The 23218-nt window shown below is 35.5% G+C and overlaps 1 protein-coding gene across 6 annotated transcripts in view; it reads left to right on the top strand.

Annotated features, from left to right (window-relative positions):
- LOC129022327 (ankyrin repeat domain-containing protein 36A-like) overlaps positions 1-23004 on the top strand; it is a 34258-nt gene extending 11254 nt beyond the window's left edge. Inside the window, exons 5-13 of one of the 6 annotated variants that reach the window (XM_054468445.2) lie at positions 168-305; positions 2755-2822; positions 14433-14455; positions 14550-14622; positions 16306-16334; positions 16428-16500; positions 18167-18195; positions 18289-18361; positions 22943-23004. In XM_054468445.2, the coding sequence (XP_054324420.1) occupies positions 168-305; positions 2755-2822; positions 14433-14455; positions 14550-14622; positions 16306-16334; positions 16428-16500; positions 18167-18195; positions 18289-18361; positions 22943-22980 (544 nt within the window). In that variant the 3' untranslated portion in view covers positions 22981-23004. Of the gene's footprint in view, positions 1-167; positions 306-2754; positions 2823-6158; positions 6316-13174; positions 13486-14432; positions 14456-14539; positions 14623-16305; positions 16335-16427; positions 16501-18166; positions 18196-18288; positions 18362-20135; positions 21066-22942 lie in introns of those variants that run through there. The other 5 variants (XM_063659702.1, XR_008496368.2, XR_010125256.1 and 2 more) reach the window with 5 other exon arrangements.
- Positions 23005-23218: the final 214 nt, after the last annotated feature.

Raw genomic sequence — 23218 nt, 5'->3', positions numbered from 1 at the left:
TGTGGTAACTTGCAAAGATAAACCCTTGAGCACCCAAGATGCTTGTTTCTTAGTACACGTAATTGGGTTAATTCTACGTGGACAGACAACATATTAAGTTGATAAAGTATATAAACTTAGCTTTTGAAATGTCATTAAAGTTTTTAATTACCTCTCTGTTATTTTAGATCAGCCCTCATACTTGCTGTTACTCTTGGAGAAAAAGATATAGTCATTCTTCTTCTGCAGCACAATATTGATGTGCTTTCTCAAGATGCATATGGAAAGATTGCAGAAGATTATGCCATTGAGGCTGAGAATATAGTGTAAGTCTTTACATAAAAAGGCTAGTGAACACTAAATTGAAGTTTAAAATAATTGTAACAATTGCATCTTATATATCAGGTGAGATTTCATAGTTTGGTTTAAGTAGTTTTCAAGTGACAAATTTTCAAGTTTTTAAGTTTTCGAGAGTTGTGCAACTTCATCAGCCAGAAATCAAGCAAAAGGCTAGATAAGTAGCAGTAGGTGCAGGATTCTTGATATTGAAACTTTTAGGACTTTTCTCCTTAGGGATTCCAATGTTGTACATTTTATTTCAAGTATAACCCCTATGCATAGGATAAAGTAGTTTCACATCTTTGATTTTTCTAATTAGTTATTTAGGTCTCAAAATGTCCAGTTTATCAAAAAATCTTGTGCTGTATACTGGGGACCATCTACTATAGCCTGATCATTGAATTTTTCAAGAACTTAAGGGGTTCCCTAAGTCCAAGGAAGACAATCGGTATCTACAAGTCAGAAGGAGAAGGGGAAAGGACATTCTAATCATTGCTTTGTTTTCATTGATTCTGTTGCTGCTTTCTTGCCATTGAAAGTACTCTTGCAGTCTGGTAATGATTAACCTTTGCCACCCGGATGCCCTTTCTGTTTGAGATCCCTCAATCTTCATGTTGATCCATAAAAAGGCTTCAAAGTTACAACTGTTTTTTTTAGTTCACTTGCACATACTTATATGCTCAGCCATTGTTTCCAAAACAGCAGAACCTTGCTCTGTTAGCTGGATATTCTAACTTTATCAACATATATACTGAGCAAATTGACACTTTCACCCACAGTCAAAACCTGATGTAAAGCCCACATTTTAACCTGGGCTTCTAGACCTTCATGGTGAGTTATTTTTTGAATCCCTTTTTTTACTCTTCAAATATTAGTTGGGTTAGTTCTAAACTGTCAGAGATATTCAAATAATATTGTAGAAAGAGATCACAGTTTTTTCTTTATTGCTACCAGATCTGTACCCTGAGACTTTTTAAATAAACAGTGTAAGAGCTTTTCTCAGGTAGTGGAAGCTTCTATGCCATCCTTCCTTAGAGTAGGAGGCATCAACTTGTGGTTGGCCCCTCAAGTGATCTGTTTTCTATAATAATGAAGATCTCCCAAGCTGCTTGCATCACTATCTCAAGTTTGTAAAATATTTTCGGATTCTACCTTACAGGAAGCCATTCATCGGAATTATCTAAGTCTCAAGGTGGTTAGTTAGATTTCACAGAGCTAACCCTCATCCATGACTTATCGGCATTTATATGTAAAAGTAAGGCTTTGTGCTTGCTTTGGCAGCACAAGTACTAAAATTGGAACAATACGGAGAAAATTAGCATGGTGAAGCATTTCATATTTTGCAGTCACGGGAAGGTCATTTGACTGTTTGCTGGCTAGCTAAGTCACAGTTTGAATCGAAACAAAATGTGTGGCCCCTTATATTAGAATTGTGATTTTTCACTACAAAAACATTTGTGTAAGGTGATCTATAAACTGAGAATGGAGATTAGTAACACATGGGGTGTTGTGTAAATATTTTGTTCATATGTATCTTGGAAATGAGAAAATGTCAACTTTCATCTACTTCATGGAACTTAAAAAAGATGAAAGTAGGGTTTTGTCTTCCATGTCAGTTGGAGATAACATCACTGATGGAGATTAACCATCATTCTAGCAAACATCTGCTGGTTCAGTTAGAGTCTATAGAGAAGTAATAGTGGTAGCCCAAGCCAGATCTTGACATCTGTTAGTTTTCTGCCCTTGGAATTGATGAGCTCAATAATAGTGTACAATCGTGTTACCTACTTTAATGAAATAATGTATTCATAAATTTATTTATGAATTATGAAATAGTTGAGATGCCCTGAATTATAAGCCACAAATAATAGAACAATAAGCAAAATTAGGACTTAACATTTTTCTTAAACTGAAGCATTTGAATATTAGAACCTATGAAAAAATACACATTGGGTTTGATTTGGGATTTCAAAATAGTTTCAGCAATAAAGTTCAAGAACAAATTCTACTGCTTTACTATTTCTCTGTGAATGTTAAAAATGCTGCTTCATTAAACCTATATAACAACCTAGTGAAAGAAGATAGTAAAATCTAGAAGCAGACATTGTGCCTAAGAGAAGCAACTTGTTTAAGAGCAAATACCTGTTGGCTATAGAGCCAGGACCTTCCAGTAAGAGCCAGGAAGGTGACTTTCCATTATGTCAAGCTGATGTGAGATAGTTTGCAGAGCTGTACTGCCTTCACTTCATGAGTACTACACCTGTTTTTATTATTTAATTAGAAAGGTACTAAGAAGTTTGTAGAGCTTACAGGAGAGAAGTGTATAGGATAATTAATATCCTGATAGTGTTCAAGAGACTCTAATAATTTAGTATATTTGGTAAATGTTTTTGATAATAGTATTAAAATATTAATTTCATTTATTTTTATACGTAGCATTTTCAAACTAATTTCTGAATACAGAAGAAAGAAATGTGAAGAGCTTTCTATATATAGCAATCCAGGTAAGATTTCTGATAGTGAATTACTCTTGATGGTACTGCCATAGATAAAAAAGAATAAAGATGTTTTGATTACAAAAAAGCAGTTTAAAAAAAATCACTGTTTAAATTGCACACATTTAAAAAATACTTAGTAGTCTAGATTTTATAATTATTTAAAAAGTTAATTGTAGGTAGTTTATAATCTCAGTATTGTTTGAAAAAAATTATTATTTAATTATGGTTCCTAATATTCTAGATGATCTTTTTGTGTAAATAAGAAGACAAATTTTTAAGTTATTACATTGCATGTTTTTTATAGTCACATAATAATGAATTAGACTATTTATATAATTAGAACTTCTATTTAATTTGTAAAATAAATTCTTTGCAGTTAGTAAATGAATCAGTAATTACAGTTGGCCCTTGAGCAACATGAGATTTAGTGCTGCCAATGCCCATGCTGATGAAAATACATATTTGGTATGTTATATATATTATATATTGTATTCTGAGTACAAGAAGGTAAGCTAGAGAAAGGAAGCTTTTGCAGTAGTTAAAGCTGTAGTTTCCTTGTAGTTCGACACTTGAACTACTATCAATCTAGTGTAAGGTGTTCACCTATCCATGGTAAAATAAAGTAAATTTACTCCATTTACTCATTTTAAAATGTTGGTCTTTTTCTTGCCCTTATGCCTTCTTCATTTGTTTTACTTAAATTTTTATTTATAAAAAAACAATAATAGTTGGTAGGGACTTTTTTTCCTCTGAAAACCATCAATGAAGAGGCCATGTTGATCTAGGAAATATAAACATATGTATTTGGTAGCAGTAGAAATATAAAGCAGATGCAGAAAAGAGGTACAGTTAATATGATTTAGTGAACATTGAATGTAAAACATTAGTGGGGAGAGAGAAATCTTGGATCATTCATAGGTTTCCAGGTTGTGTACTGGCCTTTATACTGCACAGGAGAAAGGAGTAGGACGTGTTCACTGAACGGAGAAGTACAGCTGGTCAACAGGGAAGAGTAACTTCCCTTCCCTCCAACTCTGAGGTTGGAGATGCAGACGTAGAATGATGTTATTATAATTCTTAGGCAAAGTCATCGATCTCAACTGTCCATGATGCAGATGTAGAATGAGAAGGCATCCAGTGACAAAACCCTGGGAATGTCAACATTCCCTCCCGCCCCCAGAAAAAAAAGAGTTGGTAAAGGAGAATGAGCAGTGGCTAGAGAAAAGTAGGAGAGGAATCAGAGGAAGTGATGTGGCAAAAATAAAAAATGTGAGAATTTTAAGGAGGGAGTATCAATTCTAACAAGTAAGGTTACTAAAAAGCCAATTAGATTTAACTTTTAAAAGCTCTTTGGTGGTACCCTTTTCAAAAGAACCATTTTTGAGGTGTAATGTGGGCTGTTGATGTGATTGGTATGTCTGGTGTCCAAATATGGAGGAACAAATCTACCAAGATCCTACGTAACTCTTTTGTAACTGCAGAAGCTACGTGCACAGGGTCAGGGAAAATGGTCTTGACTTCTGAGTACATGTGCCCACACTTTTACAGAATTGTGAAAACCTAAGGGTAATGTGTGAGAAAAACTGTGGTCTTCTTATCTGCTCCGTGTGGAAATACTTAGTTTGTACTGAAATCCCTGATAAGTTCTTCTGGATGCATTCTGAAACAAAAGTCTGGCAGCAGTAACTGGAACCAGCTTGTCCAAAGCACATACATCCCAACTCCCTCCAACATGGAATCATAACACAGCCACATTTCGAGAGTTTCAAGTTTCAATTGGAAGTAGTCTACAGAGGAGCAGTTTGGAGAAGCTGACATCTTTTATATAATGTTATGGAGAAAAATATAAGGTGATATTCTAAGAATACCAAGTCTCTGTGTTCTGGGACACTTTGTTTTAGTGTCCTTTTCATGACCTCTTCTAATATCTCTGCTTTTACTGTTTTCTTTTGAATTTCATCCCTAAAGAAAATATTATTAGAACACACTCCTAACATAGGTATTTTTGACAACTATATATGATTTTCTTTTAAGAGATTTAGCTACCTATTCTAAAGTATATCTGGTATTCTATTAATCTTTAATTCTAAACTTCTTTATATCTTTAGCACAATGACAGTGTAAGTGATGCTGGTCCTTTAAGATTTTAAGTTTCTTTTAAATTTTCAAACTTTAAATGTCTTTTAAATTTTCAAATTAAGTTAAGACACTTAAGGTGTCTTTTAACTTTTCAAACTTGACATAGTTTTAATGTAAAACACTTTTCTGGTATTATATTTCTTCAAATATTGGTAATCTGTTACTTAGCTGGAATATTTGGTCAGTTGGATTACCACACCTTTAACCATCTATATATAACTTTCTTGATTTTTTTTTTTTTTTGAAATTGAGTCTTTTGCAGTTTCCCAGGCTGGAGTGCAATAGTGTGATCATAGCTCACTGCAGCCTCAAACTTCTGGGTTCAAGTGGTCCTCTTACTTCAGCCTCCTAAGTCGCTGAGACTGCTACTAGCATATGCCACCACCCCAAGCTAACTTTTTTATTTTTTATTTTTTAGAGACAAGGGTCTCTCTCTGTTGCCCAGGCCAGTCTCAAAATTTTGGCTTCAAGTGATCCTTCTGCCTCAGCCTCCCAAAGTGCTGGAATTATAGTCATGAGCCATCGTGCTGGTCCATAACTTCCTTTATTCCCCAAAATGAGTTTAAATTCCTATTGGCCCTTAATAATAAAAACCCACTGTTTGGGAGGAGAAGTGGATAACTCCTCCTACATTTTAAATGCAGTTTTTGACGTTTTGACCTGTTCTGTGAAGAACTGCCTTTAACAGATGATTTTTAGTTTTAATAGATATTTTTAGTTTTATAAGAACTTAAGAAAAAAGATTAGAAACAAATTAGGTGAGCTCTATGATCAATAGTACAGTATTATATCCGGTGGCTACATATATTTCTATAATTATCACAATGACCAGAATGATGAAAATTATTTTACATATGTTTTTATTAATATATATATTTTTTGAGACTGAGTCTCGCTCTGTTGCCCAGGCTGGAGTGCAGTGGTGTGATCTCGGCTCACTGCAACCTCTGCCTCCTGGGTTCAAGTGCTTCTCCTGCCTCAGCCTCCCAAGTAGCTGGGACTATAGGCGTGCACCAGCACGCCCAGCTAATTTTTATATTTTTAGTAGAGATGGGGTTTCACCGTGTTAGCCAGGATGGTCTCCATCTCCTGACCTTGTGATCTGCCCGCCCCAGCCTCCCAAAGTGTTTGGATTACAGGCATGAGCCACCGCCCCCAGCCTACTAATACATTTTACAGACAGGGTCTCACTCTGTTTCCCAGGCTGGAGTGCAATGGTTATTCACAGGCACAATCTCCACTGCAACCTCGAACTTTTGATCTCAAGCAATCTTCCTGCCTCAGCCGTTGGAGTAGTTGGGACTACAGGTGCGTGTCATTGCACCTGGCCTGATCCCCAATTATTATAAAAGAAACCTTGGTGAGTTGAAGACAATTGGCTGTGATCTTTTTGTTTCTCTTCTAGAAGCTTTCATACTATGGGGTATATTTTTAATCATCCATATTCTCAATTTTTTATTCTGGTTAAAATAGGATTGCTGCTTGTTTTTCTTTTTTTTTTTTGGCATAATTATTTCTATTCCTTTATGGATGTATTCATGTGGAAATACAGGAATCTCAAAGGCAACTGTTAAGGAAAACAGATTAGGGAAAGGTATTCTATAAACAGCCTCTGATTGTAGTCACAGGTCACATCACCTTAAGGAAAACTAATTTCATATAATGCCATTATGTCAGAGTTTCCCAAGACCACCTCTGTGTTTGGTGATTCACTTGTAAGGACTCAGCAAACAGTCCTACTCTGGGCTTTGATTTGTTACAGTGAAAGAATACAAAGTAAAATTGGCTCAGGGCAAAGGGGCATGTGGCAAGTCTTGGGGAAGCCGGGCACAAGCTTCCGGGAGCCGTCTCCTGTGGCGTCACCAGGATGTGCTGAATTCCTGCAGCTTCGCGTTTTGACAGCACCTGGGCACTATTGTCTACCAGTATGAGTCTGACTAGACAGTGTCCAAGGTTTTTATGGAAGCTGGTTACATAGGCATTCTCTCTCACACATACGCACAAATTCCACACTTCCAGAAGAAAAGCAGATGTTCAGAGTCAACCACATTGTTTATGCAAACAGTTTAGGTACAGTGAGTTACTTTTCTCAGGAAATGGTGACAAACCTTTAAAATGCAAATTTCCAAACACCACCAAAGGGCCAGTTTTGCATGTAGGCTTTTCTAAGAATGACAGTCTTACGACTGTTATATGAATTATTTTCTTCACAGCAGTTACAGCCCCAACTTAATTTTAGTGTCTTAAAAATTCTATTTAATAGTGAATAACATGGTGATATAGCATGGTGCTTATTTCATTTGCATCAGTTGCAACTTAATATGAAATATTAAGTTTCTGTGCTGTTAGATTTTGGAATTTTGGTGACTAACAGGTTTCTATACAGAAGTTACTATGGTAATATTAGGTAATTATAATCTGTTCTTATTCGATTAACCTTTCAGTGAAATGGTTAGATAAAATAAGTAATGATTTCTGATTTAAAGTTAAAATAAAAAATGTTTCATTTTAATTATATAGATGATTCAGTTTTGTGTTATATTTTGTTAAATTTCTGTTTATAATTATGAAATTTAAAAAATCAATCATCAGTTATTTTCTTGCCTGTTAATACAGTTATTTGCTTTATGTACTTTTATATACTGTAATTCTGGAGAGAATATTCATATTGTGTTTCAAATTGAGTACATCTTGCTATAATATATGGCAATATATTATAGCAATATATTAGTAATAGAAGATTCAGTGAAAATCTTTTAAAAAAATTAATAACTTTATTTTAAGAGCAATTTTATATTCTCAGCAATATTGAAAAGAACCTAAAGAGATTTTTCATATATGCCATCCCCCCTCACATGCATAGCTCCCCCCATTATCAATATCTCCCACCTGAGTGGTACGTTTGTTACAACTGAGAAGCTTACATTGCTGGATCATAATAATCACCCAAAGTCCATAGTTTATATTTAAGTTCCCTCTTGGTATTGTACCTTCTATATAGTTGGACAAATGTATAATAAATGTACCTGCCATTAGAATACTTTCGCTGCCCTGAAATTCGTCTCTCTTTTTTTATTCCTCCCTCCCAACTAACCCCTGTCAACTACTAATATTTTTGCTGTCTCCATAGTTTTGATATATCCAGCATAGTCATATATTAAGGATAATATAGTGGATATCTTTTTCAATATTACAAAACATAAATTTCCAAGATAATTGAATGTATTAATTAAGCTATCCATTTTGCTTTTTTGCTTTTAGTTTATTAATGTAGGATTTAATGGCATATGCTTTACATGTTGAAAAAGCATAATTTATATAGACATTTGCCACATAATAAGGAGGGTTGAGGAAAATGACTTCGTGCTGTGTATTACACAGCACTAACTGGATCATCCTTCTCTGTGAGATGGGTCCAGATAGACTAGAAGTGGAAAGGCACAATCTCAAGTGGCTGTACTTTATAAAACTGGAGTCAGAAAGTCTTTCCTGTTTACCTTGCAGTTGGAAATAAGACCAGCTAGTGAATACTATAGGCATACAAATATGTTTCTTATTGACCTTCTTTCTTTGAGGGATCAGTTTGAAAACAGTCTATATTATTATAACATAACTCACTTATAACTAGGCTCTCCATCATGAAAAATGCCAAGAGAGTCATACTATTTTTGTTTACCTAAAGTGACAAAGATTTGTTGTTGTTGTTGTCTTTCCCACTAGGTAGTGGGACAACTGTTGACACATCTTGGTAGCTCCAGTGAGTTTATGGTTCCTTTATATATATTTTATATATTAGAAAGTCCTCCCTGGCAACTTGCCATACCTCCCCAGTGTTTCTTTATAAGCTTCTCTCTGACAAGGAGACAAGACTCAGATTGGATAAGCTTTTAAGGGAGTGCTATTTCCTCTGTGTGTGTTTTTTTGAAGGAGCTAAAATGAAAGCTGAATTTAAGCATTGTTTGTGCCCTACATAGGGTGAATGAATAGCTAGAACTAAGCAAACTTACCAGAATCTTCCCTAGGAGAGGATTAGTGAGAGTAAGGACACTGATCTCTGTTAGGCTCTTCTGCACTGGCAGCTGAAAAATCTTTGCAGGGATCCATGACCCTGGTCTGTATGCTGTATTTTGCCATAGAATAGAGTACAGTTTTCATAGACCTAGATTTTTTATATTAGAATGCTTTATCCTGAATAGTTTAAACTGAAGAGGTGGAGAAACTGTTATGTTTCATCAAAATAAGTACAATAATTTCCTCTTATACATGGGGGATACATTTCAAGACCCTTAGTGAATGCCTGAAAACATGAATAGTGCTGAACTCTAAGTGTACAATAGTTTTTTAAAAAAATATATATCTATAATAAAATTTAATGCATAAATTAGGCACAATAAGATTAATAATATCTAATGGTAAAATAGATCAATTGTAACAATATACTGTAATAAAAGTTATGTGAATGTGAGCTCACAAAATATCATGTACTATAGTCACCCTACTTTCTGCACTGATGTGAGATGATAAATTGGCTATGTGATAAGTGAGGCAAATGCAGTAGGCATTGCCATGTAGTCTTAGGCTACTATTGACCTTCTATTTGACTATATGTCAGAAAGAAGATCATCTGCTTCCCGTGATCTTGGATCCGTGAGCCATGATGATATTGTTGGTTGGATGTTAGGAACAGATTATGTCAATGACTAATGAGCAGATATCATATATAATGTGTATGCACTTGACAAAGGGATGATTCACATCTTGGGCAGACTGGAATGTAATGGCTCAAATTTTGTCATACTACTCAGAATCTTATGCAATTTAAACCTTATGATGTATATACATCTGGAATTTTATTTATGGACCATAGTTGACCATGGGTAACTGAATCTGCAGTCAATAAAACCACCAATGTCATATTATGAAATATATATTTGGTCTTCAACCGCATTTTCTGTCATACAACTCCTAAAATCTTCAGAATTTCCAACATGATATCATTTATATGCTAATGATTGACTTATGGCAGGCAGCCTCCAGATGGCTTCAGGGTGGGACTCATCATCAGAGAGATCAGGGTGTGATTAGAGGGTTGGGACTTCCAGCACCACCCCTCACCTCCTGGGATGTGAGAGGGGCTAAATGTTCAATTAATCAGTCATGCCTATGTAATGAAGCTTTCATAAAATCCCAAAAGGATTGGATTTGGAGAGCATCCAGGTAGCTGTAGTCATTATTTTTTGGCATAGAAGAATCAATATCATGAAAATGGCCATACTGCCCAAAGTAATTTATAGGTTCAATGCTATAGACTGCCATTGACTTTCTTCACAGAATTAGAAAAAACTACTGGAAATTTCATATGGAACCAAAAAAAGAGCCCATATAGCCAAGACAATCCTAAGCAAAAAGAACAAAGCTGGAGGCATCATGCTACCTGACTTCAAACTATACTACAAGGCTACAGTAATGAAAACAGCATGGTACTGGTACCAAAACAGATATATAGACCAATAGAACAGAACAGAGGCCTCAGAAATAATGCCATACATCTACACCATCTGATCTTTAAAAAACCTGACAAAAGCAATGGGGAAAGGATTCCCATAAAACCTAAAGTATAATAATAATAATAATAATAATAAAAGAAAAAAAAAAAAGGATTCCCTATTTAATAAATGTTGTTGGGAAAACTGGCTAGCCTTATGCAGGAAACTGAAACTGGACCCCTTCCTTACACTTTATACAAAAATTAACTCAAGATGCATTAAAGACTTAAAAGTAAGTTCTAAATGTATGAAAACCCTGGATGAAAACCTAGGCAGTACCATTCAGTACATAGGCATGGGCAAATACTTCATGACTAAAACACCAAAAGCAATGGCAACAAAAGCCAAAATTGACAAATGGGATCTAATTAAACTAAATAACTTGTGTGCAGTTTTATTTGGGAGTGTGCGTTTTGTACCTCTGAGTTTTAAAAATGAAGAAAGTAAGTAGTCATGCTTTCCTGACTCTTTGGTAGACATAGCCTTTTAAGACAGTCATTCTGAGCTGTTATGGTCTTAGGGTTTTCTATACTACTAAAACTTATTGACAACATGTAACCAAGAACTTGAATTAAAATTTTTTTTAAAAAAATGAAAAATAAATCACCCAAATACACATTAAAAACCTGTTACAACATATGTGCACATCCATAGATAACACGCAGAACTTGATTTTGTGTATTAAAACCTTGTAGAAAAGTTCAGACAGTGCACACAATGACTGCAACTTGGTCTTTGTAAAATCAGTGATATATATTTCAGATCTATCCACATTGACCCAGTGAGGTATTTGATTTATTGTATGATCTCATGATATGCCATGTGATGACTGCAGCATATTTAATTATGCTGTCTTCATGCTGATACCATATGGACATAAATATGATGACGTACCAGCATGGATATGCTCACTTGGTAGCTTTTATTGTTTTGTACTATATTAGAAATGAAACAGAAGTATTGGAAATCCCAGCAAGCATAGCTGTATCTCTCCCATGGCCGTGTTGATTGCAACTGTTTCCCCCTTAAAGCCTGTCTTTTTGACATGTCATGACGCTGAGAAAATCCAGTGTGTGCTTTTCAGAGAATGACAGTAAGGAGAGGAAATGGCCAATGGTCAAAGTGTTACTTGTCCTCTCGGCTCCCCCTCATGAATGTTAAACTCTAAACTACTCAGGTCACAATTTAGAACCCCTTTGTTGATCCCTATAGAGTGTTCCCAGATGTCAAATGACAAATAGGCCCTTGAAGAAAAAACACTCTGTAAAGCCGTATTGCTCTGGTTTTTGTGTGTGAATGTGTGTGTGTTTGTGTGTGTGTGTGTGTATTTTTTCTCTTCTGAAAACTGTAAATAGAATAATTTTCATTACAAATGAAAATATTTCTGTTCCATATTTATTTCCTGTCTCATGGCACTCTGCTCTTCTTGGATCTAGTAAGGATCTCAGCGTGTCTTATTTATACCTGCAAAAAATTACATCATTCTTCATTTTTCATGTCAATTAGTGACATGTTTTCAAGTCTTCACAAGTTATTTCTGAAGACGTTGGTGCATTGAGGAGAGGCAGTGTCATTGTAGTTAAAGAAGTTTTTAAATAGGTTATGTTCCATAATATTTCAGAGCCCGTTTCTCTGGAAGGCATAGACATAGTGGTTTTATGCGTAGTTAAACATAAAATAGCTCCACAAAGTCTTGTGTACATGAAAGTGTTCATATCCTGGAAGATTCTAATTTACTACTCAGTACTGTCTCCTGGAGAGGAAAATAGGGAAGATAGGCTGCTGAGCCTATGATAATAACTCATAATATGAGGTGAAAGCATAGAGACAAAATGAGAGATGATAGATACTCAAACCGATGTGAGTGAAGAACAGCTGTGAAAGAGTGTCTATGAGGCTGTGAAAGAGTGTCTAAGAGGCCATGGGGCTGCTTTTGTGAAGAAGGAATTTGTACACGTTAGTCAAGTGTCTGATACATTTAACATTTTAATAAAGCAAAACCTTATCTTCACATGTGTCAGAATGGGATTGTACAGATATCACAATACAGTGGTGGTGAGAATAATGAAGAAATGAATGTGGAGGGCAAAGAATGAAGTCCACCAATATGGATATTAGATTTAGGAACGAAAAAGAGCGTATGTCAAATTGGGCAGAACAAAGAAAGCAGCTAGCTAGGTAATTTGGAGGTTTCTGATGAGGAGACTTGTGGGGAGTCACTTAATGGAAAGCGGAAGTTAGAAGGATGAGGGTGACCCCCAGGGTTTCATTTCTCCTCCCTAGAAGTTTTGCACATCGATAATATGTGCTTCGTTCACATCAGTTAGCATATTGGGATGCAGCTTAATCTAGAAAAAGTGTTTTTTTTTTTCTTTAGGAAAGCTGTGTTTGCTGAGGTAGTTATTTCCTAAAAGGACCTGAAAGACCCCTGTGGTATATTATATCAAACTAGCTTTAGAAACAAAGTAATAAAAGATGTATATCTTGAGTACTAAAAAAAACTACCAATATTCTTGGCAATCATGACATATATATATATATATATGTACATATGTACATATTTGGTTGGTTATTAATAAGAAAAGAAGTCTCTTGTGATTTAGAGATTTTGTTTACCTTATTTACATGGGAATCTGATTATGCATGATTTCTTTGACATGTATGTTTTTGCAGAAGTGGAAAAAGAGATGGCAAAAGAGCTGAACTGCTGAATCCGGGAAATGTAGGAATATTAGGAGCCTTCATGAGTACAAAGAAAATGATTTTTTAAATTATGACTCTAACTGAACTCACTTCAGATGCATTTAGAATATTTGCATGAAAGATGATTTGATTTTGGCTGCTCCAGAAACTACTGGAAGAAGGAAAGTGTACTAGAATTCAGATAAACCACAGTGACTCGTTACTTCTCTTTGTTACTATTGGGAATCAGAGACAAAGATTTTGTTGATATTAGTTATTCAAATGAAATAAACATGAATGTGTATACATTGGCTTTGTTTTTCAAGGAGCTAACTTTTGGATACAATAGCAATTTAATGAAAATTCTTTAGAGAATAACATGATACTTCAGACTATTTTAGAAACAAGAATAATGTTGAATTCATGAATTGATTCATAAAATGGTTATTTTCAATGAATATTGGAGTCATTTCCAAATGTGAAAGCTTATTAATATCTAATGCTTGTAGTAGTTTTATTTTGTAGAAGTATGTCAATATTGATAAATGATGATACTTTTTATTGAGGTTTATATATTATACCTTATTGCCGTGAGTGGATGAAAAAACTTTCGGAAGGCTGAACTAGAGAACACAAGAAACTTGGGCAATTATTACACCACATAGATCTGAGAAATAATGAATACTATCTACTAGGATTCACAAAACATATATCCAAGCTGATCAATTTAGGACACTTCCACTGAGGAGATGTGAAGTGTACATTCAGCTCAAGTGTCATCGTAATTGTGTACCTTCTCAGTTACTGGGCAAGTTAAAGAGCATGATGAATGGTTGCAGTATAATGGTGTATTTCCTTCTCATCTCTTGCACTAAAGACATGTGAGAGCATGTACCACCTGCTTTGACATTGATTCCCAGGTGCATGAGTTGCTCCTCTGTTTTTAGACCACATTTGTTTTTATCCCTCCGCATATCCACATTGATACTGATACTGTTTCATTTTAGTTTTAGACATATGACAAATCATATCACATTTGAAATTGTAAGTGTATATTTCATGAAGCCCGTATTGGTGTTTTCTTCAGTGTATTTCTGTCATGTTCCAGTCCCAAGACACAAAGTATAAAACATAAAAACCTAAACTAATAGGGGCAGGAGGATACAGCTTGATGGTAACAGTGCATGAATGTATGGATAATTTTATCATATTTACATATGATTGATTATGTATCCCTTTTGCTTTTCAGTGTCTTCTCAACCAGCCTTGAAGGTAATTACACATTCATTTCTGTTTTGAACTATTAACTATATAGTCTGTGAAATATACTTTATGTATTGATTATTTTGTTTCAAGTCCCATTCAGGCTACAAGTGACAAGAAAGATTCTGTTTCAAATATAGCCACAGAAATAAAGGATGGAGAAAAATCTGGAACAGGTAATTTTGCAATACATATTTAATGTCATGTTCACTCAGGATAGAAGAGAACTTCTCTTCCCTGAAATAAATCGCAGGGGGCTCATTGAATCTGCACATTCTGATTCAGCAGGCCTGAGATTCCGCTTTTGTAATAAGTTCTTGGTTGACGCTGATGCTACTGGTCCTTGGTCATGATCTGAGTAGTAAGATTGTATTCTTCCCCACAGTGAAATTGGCAAGAACGATTGGAGCGCAGAGCAAGATATAACAGGCTAAGGAACAGCATATTCTTGCTTTAATTCTACAGCATGTTTCCATCGTAAAGGGAAGGAGAAAGAGATTAAGTAATAAAAATTATAGGCATCAGGTCATATTGTTAAAACCACATGGAAGAAGTGATCGGAATAATCCATAAACAATGTAGAAAGAGAACTAAGGAGACCTCTGATGTAGTAATTATTTCACTCAAGGAGAGGGATTGAGAGGCAAGAAAGAGGGAAAAGAAGATGTTATTTATGTAATTTTGGGGTTTCTGCTGCAGAAACCTGATGGGACTCACTTCAGATGCATTTAGAATGTTTGCATGAAGGAAGATTTGATTTTGGCTGCTCCAGGAACTACTGGAAGCAGGATAGAGTGCTAGAATTGTGATAAACCATAGTCATCTGTTACCCCTCTTTGTTATTATTGGGCATCAGAGATATATGTTTTGTTGTTATCAGTTAGTCAAATGAGATAAATGTAAATATGCATACACTGGCTTTGTTGTTCAGAGAGCTAACTTTTGGATAAAATAGCAATTTATTGAAAATACTTTAGAGAAGAACATGATCCTTCAAACCAGATTATTTTAGAAACAAAACTAATGTTGAATTCATTAATTGACTCCTAAAGTGGTTATTTTCAATGAATATCAGAGCAATTTCCAAATAGAAAAGCTTATTCATATCTAATGCTTTTAGTAACTTTATTTTGTATAAGTATGCCAAATTTGATGGTTTATAATACTTTTTGATGAGGTTTATATATTATACCTTCTTGCCATGAGTGGATGAAGAAACTTCCTGAAGGCTAAACTAGAGGATACAAGAAATGTAGGCACATTATGACACCACAGGGGTGTGAGAAATAAAGAGTATTATATACTAGGATTCACCAAACATATATTTAAGCTGATCAGTTCGGGACACTTCCACAGAGCACTTGGGAAGTGTACATTCAACTGAAGTGCCATTGTCATTGTGTACCTGCTCAATTGTCAGGCAAGTTTAAGAGCATGATAAATATTTGTAGTATAAAGGTATAAATCCCTCTGATGCCTTAATGAAAAACATGCAGGAGCATTAATCACCTGCTTCGACATTGATTCCCAAGTGTGTGAGTTGCTGCTCTGATTTTAGATCACATTTGTCCTCATCACTCGGCATATCCACATTGATATAGACACTCTTTTATTGTAGTGATAGACATACGAAGAATAATATTACGTATGAAATTGGAAGTGTTTGTTTCGTGAAGACTATACTTCTGTTTTCTACGGTGTAATTCTGTCATGTTCCTGTCCCGATACACAAAGTAGAAAACATCAAAGCCTATGCTAATTCAGGCAGGAGGATACAGCTTGATGCTAACACTGCATGAAAGTATGCATAATTTTTCATATATACATACGAGTGATTATGTATCCCTTTTGGTTTTCAGTGTCTTCTCAGAAACAACCGGCCTTGAAGGTATTACACTCTCATTCATATTTTGATTTATTAACTGTATAGTCTATGAAATATACTGTATGTATTGATTATTTTGTTTGAAATCCCATTCAGGATACAAGTGACAAGAAAGATTCTGTTTCAAACGTAGCCACGGAAATAAAAGATGAACAAAAATCTGGGACAGGTAATTTTGCAATACACATTTAATGTCATGTACACTCAAGATACAGGAGAACTTCCCTTCCCCGAATAAATCAGCAGGGGGCTCATTGAAGCTGCGCATTCTGATTCAGCGGGCCTGAGATTCTGCATGTGTAATAAGTTCTGGATTGATGGTGATTCTGCTGATTTTTGGCCATGATCTGAGTAGTAAGATTATAGATTTCCCTATGTTGAAATTGGGAAGAATCATTGGAGAGCAGTTCAAGACATAACAGGCTGAGGGGACAGCATAATTTTGCTTTAATTCTACAGCATGTTTCCATCAAGAGGGGAAGGAGAACAAGATAAAGTGCTAGAAATTATAGGTGCCAGATCATACTGCTAAAACCAGAGGGAAGAAGTGATCGTAATAAGCCATAAACACTGTAGAACGAGAGGTAATGAGACCACTGGTGAAGTAATTATTTTCCTCAGGGAAGAGGGATTGTGAGGCAGGAAGAAGGGAAAAGAAGTTATTTCTTTAATTTCAGGATTTCTGCTGAGGAAACCTGAGGGAACTCACTTCAGATGCATTTAGAATGTTTGCATGAAGGAAGATTTGATTTTGGCTGCTCCAGGAACTACTGGAAGCAGGATAGAGTGCTAGAATTGTGATAAACCATAGTCACCTGTTACTCCTCTTTGTTATTATTGGGCATCAGAGATATATGTTTTGTTGTTATCAGTTAGTCAAATGAGATAAATGTAAATATGCATACAGTGTCTTTGTTGTTCAGAGAGCTAACTTTTGGATAAAATAGCAATTTAATGAAAATACTTTAGAGAAGAACATGATCCTTCAAACCAGACTATTTTAGAAACAAAAATAATGTTGAATTCATTAATTGACTCCTAAAGTGGTTATTTTCAATGAATATCAGAGCAATTTCCAAATGGAAAAGCTTATTCATATCTAATGCTTTTAGTAACTTTATTTTGTACAAGTATGCCAAATTTGATGGTTTATAATACTTTTTGATGAGGTTTATATATTATACCTTCTTGCCCTGAGTGGATGAAGAAACTTCCTGAAGGCTAAACTAGAGGATACAAGAAATGTAGGCACATTATGACACCACAGGGGTGTGAGAAATAAAGAGTATTATATACTAGGATTCACCAAACATATATTTAAGCTGATCAGTTTGGGACACTTCCGCAGAGCACTTGGGAAGTGTACATTCAACTGAAGTGCCATTGTCATTGTGTACCTGCTCAATTGTCAGGCAAGTTTAAGAGCATGATAAATATTTGTAGTATAAAGGTATAAATCCCTCTGATGCCTTGATGAAAAACAAGCAGGAGCATTAATCACCTGCTTCGACATTGATTCCCAAGTGTGTGAGTTGCTGCTCTGATTTTAGATCACATTTGTCGTCATCACTCGGCATATCCACATTGATATAGACACTCTTTTATTGTAGTAATAGACATACGAAGAATAATATTACGTATGAAATTGGAAGTGTTTGTTTCGTGAAGACTATACTTCTGTTTTCTACACAGTGTAATTCTGTCATGTTCCTGTCCCAATACACAAAGTAGAAAACATCAAAGCCTATGCTAATTCAGGCAGGAGGATACATGAAAGTATGGATAACTTTATCATATTTACATATGAGTGATTATGTATCCCTTTTGGTTTTCAGTGTCTTCTCCGAAACAACCGGCCTTGAAGGTATTACACTCTCATTCATATTTTGAATTATTAACTGTATAGTCTATGAAATATACTGTATGTATTGATTATTTTGTTTGAAATCCCGTTCAGGATACAAGTGACAAGAAAGATTCTGTTTCGAACATAGCCACGGAAGTAAAAGATGAACAAAAATCTGGGACAGGTAATTTTGCAATACACATTTAATGTCAGGTACACTCAAGATACAGGAGAACTTCCCTTCCCCGAATAAATCAGCAGGGGGCTCATTGAAGCTGCGCATTCTGATTCAGCGGGCCTGAGATTCTGCATTTGTAATAAGTTCTGCAGTGATGGTGATTCTGCTGATTTTTGGCCATGATCTGAGTAGTAAGATTATAGACTTCCCTACTTTGAAATTGGGAAGAAGAACCATTGGAGAGCAGTTCAAGACATAACAGCCTGAGGGGACAGCATAATTTTGCTTTAATTCTACAGCATGTTTCCATCAAGAGGGGAAGGAGAACAAGATGAAGTACTAGAAATTATAGGCGCCAGATCATCCTGCTAAAACCAGAGGGAAGAAGTGATCGTAATAAGCCATAAACACTGTAGAACAAGAAGTAAGGAGACCACTGATGTAGTAATTATTTTCCTCAGGGAAGAGGGATTGTGATGCAGGAAGAAGGGAAAAGAAGTTATTTATTTAATTTCAGGGTTTCTGCTGAGGAAACCTGAGGGAACTCACTTCAGATGCATTTAGAATGTTTGCATGAAGGAAGATTTGATTTTGGCTGCTCCAGGAACTACTGGAAGCAGGATAGAGTGCTAGAATTGTGATAAACCATAGTCGCCTGTTACTCCTCTTTGTTATTATTGAGCATCAGAGATATATGTTTTGTTGTTATCAGTTAGTCAAATGAGATAAATGTAAATATGCATACCTGGCTTTGTTGTTCAGAGAGCTAACTTTTGGATAAAATAGCAATTTATTGAAAATACTTTAGAGAATAACATGATCATTCAAACCAGAGTATTTTAGAAACAAAAATAATGTTAAATTCTTTGACTCCTAAAATATTTATTTTTAATGAATATTGGAGTGATTTCCAAATGGACAACCTTATTCATATCTAATGCTTGTAGCAACTTTATTTTGTGTAAATATATCAAATTTGATAATTTTTATACATTTTGATGAGGTTTGTATATTATACCTTGTTCCCATGAGTGACTGACAAAACTTTCTGAAGGTTAAACCAGAAAATACAAAAGTGTAGGCTCATTATTATACCACATGGGTATGAAAAATAATGAATACCATATAATAGGATTCACCAAACACATATCCAAGCTGACCAATTTGGGACACTTCCACTGAGGAGCTTGGAAGTGTACATTCATCTAAAATGTAATTGTCATTGTGTACCTGCTCAATTGTCAGGCAAGTCAAAGAGCATGATGAATATTTGTAGTATAATGGTTTAAATCCTTCTGATGTCTAGTAAGAAAGACATGCACGATCCTGGCTCACTTCAACTTTCACCTTCTGGGTTCAAGGCAGTCTCCTGTCTCAGTCTCCTGAGTAGCTGAGTTTATAGTTGTGCACCACCAACCTGGTAATTTTTCTATTTTTACTAGAGACCGACTTTCACCATGTTGGCCAGGTTGGTCTCGATCTCCTGACCTCAAGTGATCCACCCACCTCGGCCTCACAAAGTGCTGGGATTACAGGCGTGACCCACCGAGCCCTGCCAACAAGAAGTGTTTTTACTTTTTTAACTTTTTAAAAATAAAGATAGAGTGTTTCTGTGTTGCCCAAGCTGGTCTGAAATGCCTGGGCTTCTCAAATGATACTTCTGCCGCAACTTTTTGAGTAGCTGAGATTACAGGAACAAGTCACTGTGCTCTTTTATGTTTTTAATATTTTATAGGTTCCTATTGTTGATTTAAAGTGCATTTTACTTTGTGTTTAATAGTGCTTCCTGCTGTTGAACAGTGTTTAAACAGGTATGATTTCACAGATTTTTTAAAGTGATATGTTAACATAGTGAATAGAGAGAATAGAAACTAGTATCCGTTAAGTGTTCTACTCTGTGCTAGACATCATATTACATGCTAATATTTATCAGGTCATGTAATCTCCACACATCTTTACAAACTATTTGTGCTATTATTGCTTTTTTACTAATTAGGCAACTCTGCTTTAAAGAGGTTGAAATATTGGCTCATGATTCCACGGTTAACAGGTAGCCAACCCATGATTTGACCATCATATTGCCTTGCTCTCTAATCACTTCATTTGCCCCTAAGCATAGATGGATGCAGACCTCTGCAGCAATGCGATCACAGTACTGGTTTAACTCAGATCAATTCAGAAAGTCACATTTTGTTATATATTATCTTCAGAGTATTCCTTAGAAGCCTGGATACTCCAAAAGTTTGTCCAAATATTTTGGAAATGGCAGTGGTAACCATATTAAATTTTTTTTAACCATCAAAATTTTAAAGGCAGATATCAGTTACTTGAGGCCACAGGACACTAAGTTTTTCGTAAGCAACACCAGGCCAGTCCTAGAAAAATATTATCTTACTGTGCATGGAGAATATCTAAATATAGACCATGTTATGTTAACTATATTTAGCATACATTAAAAAGATATTTCTAATTCATTTCTCTACTTACTGCCTACCCAGTTAGATTTTCTCATTAAGTGAGTACCCTGCCTAGTTTGCTGAAGCTTTTTCTTATTTTATGGATTCTTCTTTTTTCCTCCTATGACATTTTAGTATTTTATTGATTTCTTTTCACATTTCCTACTTCTTTTCTTAGGGTTTAACATCTTCTTTTATACTTTTCATATATGGCAGCTAAATATTCCCCATTTTCCTACAGACACAATCAGAGGTACTTAGAATTTCAGAATGTTAAGAAATCCTGGAGACTAAACAAAATATCCTCTAGTACTTGAATCCTTGCTTATCATCCTGATTAAGTGGTTTGTTCAGGTGGAGAACCTGAAACTCAAAGAGAGAAAATTATTTGGATACAGTAAATCAGAGAAATGAGAATTGCACTCAGGTTTCTTTGTTCAAAACCCAGTATTCTTTTACATCATTCTGTCACTGAGTGATTTTAGTTTTAGAAAGAGGGAGTGGCTCTAGTGAACACAGTGGAAGAGGATGAGAATGGAATGAGTTGTTGAAACCAATGAAAGTGCATAAGAATGGAATTTGCAGGGGACAGCCAAATTTGAAGAGAAACTAACTTTTAGTTGGATAGAAATGAGGGTTTTAGGAAAAAATCTGAATATTTGGTTTAATGCAAGTTTGATAAAGATAAGGGAATTGAAAACACAGGATGTTGGGAGCTATCAAGAAAGGCATATTAGAATACGGCGTTCAAGGAGTTCTGAAGAGGGTGCTGCCTTTTTGTTTGTTTAACTGGAGGAACTGACAAACTTCAAGGTTTTACTGAAAAATGTTAAAAGAATTTGAGCCACTGGAAAGGGTCTCCGGAGCAGATAGGAATGTGGTATCATCTTCTTCCATCCCAGCTTACAGAGGGCTTAGAATCCCTCAAGAACTAGGGAGCTGGAGATTGCTTAAGTACATGGATCTGTGACCCAGGGTGGATGTCTCTTTTTTTCTGACTCTTTTCTCAATTCTCTCATGTACATGTAGGGTAGGGCAAATGTAGGATTGGCCGGCAAACCAGCAGTGAAGCTTCCTTTGGGTAGTTGGTAACATGCGTATGCTTGGGGTGGATGACTGAGACTAACTTACTTTCCAGAAGCAGAGGAATAGAGAGCTCCTACTCTCAATTATGTTAGCCCATCTTTTGAGGAATCTGGGCTTTCCTAGGCTGAAGATGTAGATTGGAGATTGCCACGGATCCCTGCAGAAGAGGGATCCAGAAGTGGGAGCCCATAGGAAGGAAGATATTTAGATAGTGATGAATGAAATGGAGCTATAAGTACTTAGGAGGGCGACTTTTCCAGCAGTCTCTCTCTTGGGTATCTGAGTGTCTATGAAGGTTCTTAAGCTTGCTGGTTTTTGTGGATCTGAATAAGGCAGGATCTATATAATGACAATAATTGGATTTTAAAATTTCTAATGTTTTAATCTTCTGTGAAGGATATTCCCAATAACAACCTAACAACATATACGTTTGTACTTTGACTTTTGTACACTCAGCTTTCAAACATTTGCAGTGTTTCAGGGGGCCCCCTGCAGTGTTCTAGGGTGAAGAGAATCAGTGGGCCCTCTTTAAGTAGCTCACATGCTGAAGATCCAAGACTCTCATTTTCCAGTGACACAGATTAGTCTTTGAATCAGAAGTAGATAATGGAGAAGAGACAGTGCCTTTTCTGCCTTGTTTTAGGTTATCAGGTTTACTCCAGTTCAGTAAGAAAAGTTGTGTCAGATATCAACTGGATTTTCAGTTTAGCCTTTAGGGTAGATAGTTTATAAGGACAAATTATTGTCTGGCCGTGCCGTTATAATGCCTGTCACTATTTGTTACGGGTTTAAGGGTGAGTCTGCATTGGATATTTCATAGTTTGGGAGAGGTGGAGGCAGAAATAGGTAACTGAAATGTTTTCTAAAATGGAAGCCATATCTTAATTATACCAGGAAATATTATTTAATATGCAGATAACTGAGTTTCCTCAGACTTTGTTTTACCATTTTTTTTTGGAGGGGACATGCATGTATAGACTGACGGTTTTTGTTTTCTTTTAAGAAATGAACGTGCTCGTTTTTGTTGTATCTTTTTGCTCCGTAGGAGTCTCTACAGACCGGATACTGTTGTACAGCCTGTGACAGAGGATGAGTTTGCTCTGGAATCTGAGGTAGAGTACTGTCTTGTGAAATTAATTTTCTCACTCTGAATCTCATGTTTTATATTATTTTCTTCTAAAACTTAGCAGTTGTCTACCTATCGTTGTTTTATGTTAGTATTAAAACTTTTATTAGAGATAACCATTTTAAAGAAATGGGAGGGGTTAATTTTAATTTTTTTTACTTTGGCAAATAAGAAATAGTTGATAAATACTTTGAG

The sequence above is a fragment of the Pongo pygmaeus genome, chromosome 22 (assembly GCF_028885625.2).
Source record: "Pongo pygmaeus isolate AG05252 chromosome 22, NHGRI_mPonPyg2-v2.0_pri, whole genome shotgun sequence".
Classification (NCBI taxonomy): domain Eukaryota; kingdom Metazoa; phylum Chordata; class Mammalia; order Primates; family Hominidae; genus Pongo; species Pongo pygmaeus.
Note: the sequence above shows the minus strand (reverse complement) of the source record. Positions and strands in the feature narration are given on the sequence as shown.